Source organism: Sinocyclocheilus grahami, unplaced genomic scaffold (genome assembly GCF_001515645.1).
Source record: "Sinocyclocheilus grahami isolate Dianchi unplaced genomic scaffold, SAMN03320097.WGS_v1.1 scaffold1149.1, whole genome shotgun sequence".
Taxonomy (NCBI): domain Eukaryota; kingdom Metazoa; phylum Chordata; class Actinopteri; order Cypriniformes; family Cyprinidae; genus Sinocyclocheilus; species Sinocyclocheilus grahami.
This window is the reverse complement of record NW_015506328.1, coordinates 173,230-174,109: the sequence shown is the minus strand read 5'-3', so window position 1 is coordinate 174,109 and position 880 is coordinate 173,230. Positions and strand designations below refer to the sequence as shown.

The 880-nt window shown below is 42.8% G+C and overlaps 1 protein-coding gene across 1 annotated transcript in view; it reads right to left on the bottom strand.

The window, feature by feature from the left end:
• Positions 1-880, bottom strand: part of fsip1 (fibrous sheath interacting protein 1) — a 43,945-nt gene that overhangs the window by 41,125 nt on the left and 1,940 nt on the right. Inside the window, exon 2 of the mRNA XM_016253005.1 lies at positions 758-815. Coding sequence (XP_016108491.1) covers positions 758-815 — 58 coding nt within the window. The remainder of the gene's footprint in view (positions 1-757; positions 816-880) is intronic.

The window sequence follows — 880 nt, the reverse complement described above, 5'->3', positions numbered from 1 at the left end:
TAGACAAATGGCAAGAAATCTGTAGACGCGTCCATAACAAAAGACAATACTTTATTGAACCTTTTCTGATAAGAAGTGTGCGCTGTAAACGTGAGCATTTTTGACGATCGTTTCTGTCCAGTCTGCTGGTTTTATCGTGTTTAACCACAGCTGTCGTCGGTGTTTTGTCTGGCAGTGGCAGCAGATATGTGATCAAATTTCTAATTTGAGGCTGTATTACGTGGATTTTGGCACCCAACATCACAACAAGATGATATTCTAAGCTCCTTATGAAGCCGAACCTGCGCTGGTTTGAATGAGCCGCCTCCAGCTAGCGCTGTGACGTCGCTGACCCTAGTTACCTGTGGTTGGCCTGGCCGTGCGTCACTCAGAAAACAACAGGCCAATCAGAAGAGAGGCTCATGAATATTAATTAGACAGGCCAAAATCCCCCTGTTCTCAGCAGAGCTCCTGAGAGAGGAGCTGTAAAATATATTGAGATGGTTTTTGGTTCTTATACCGCAAATATATATTCTTAAGGACTTCAAAACCTCAAATAAAACTCCAGAAAGGTGTAAAATATGGGACCTTTAAGACAAACGGTGGGCGTGGTTTTCAGATTATGAGGTGGGTTGCTCTGTCTCTATAGAAAATAAAGAGCCTACGTCTAAATTATGATGTTTAATCACACTAATATTATAAGTGAACCTCAGAGAACATTATAAAATATACAAAATGCAGTTCATGACCCCTTTAACACTTGATGATGATGTCAGACCTTGATCAGTGAGCAGCTTCTCCGCGCCGCAGCTCTCCTCAAGACAAGCCTCTGGATCCTGAACAACAGATGATTACAGCACGCTGACTGAAGCTTGTGAGTGTGTGTGTGTGTGTGTGTGTG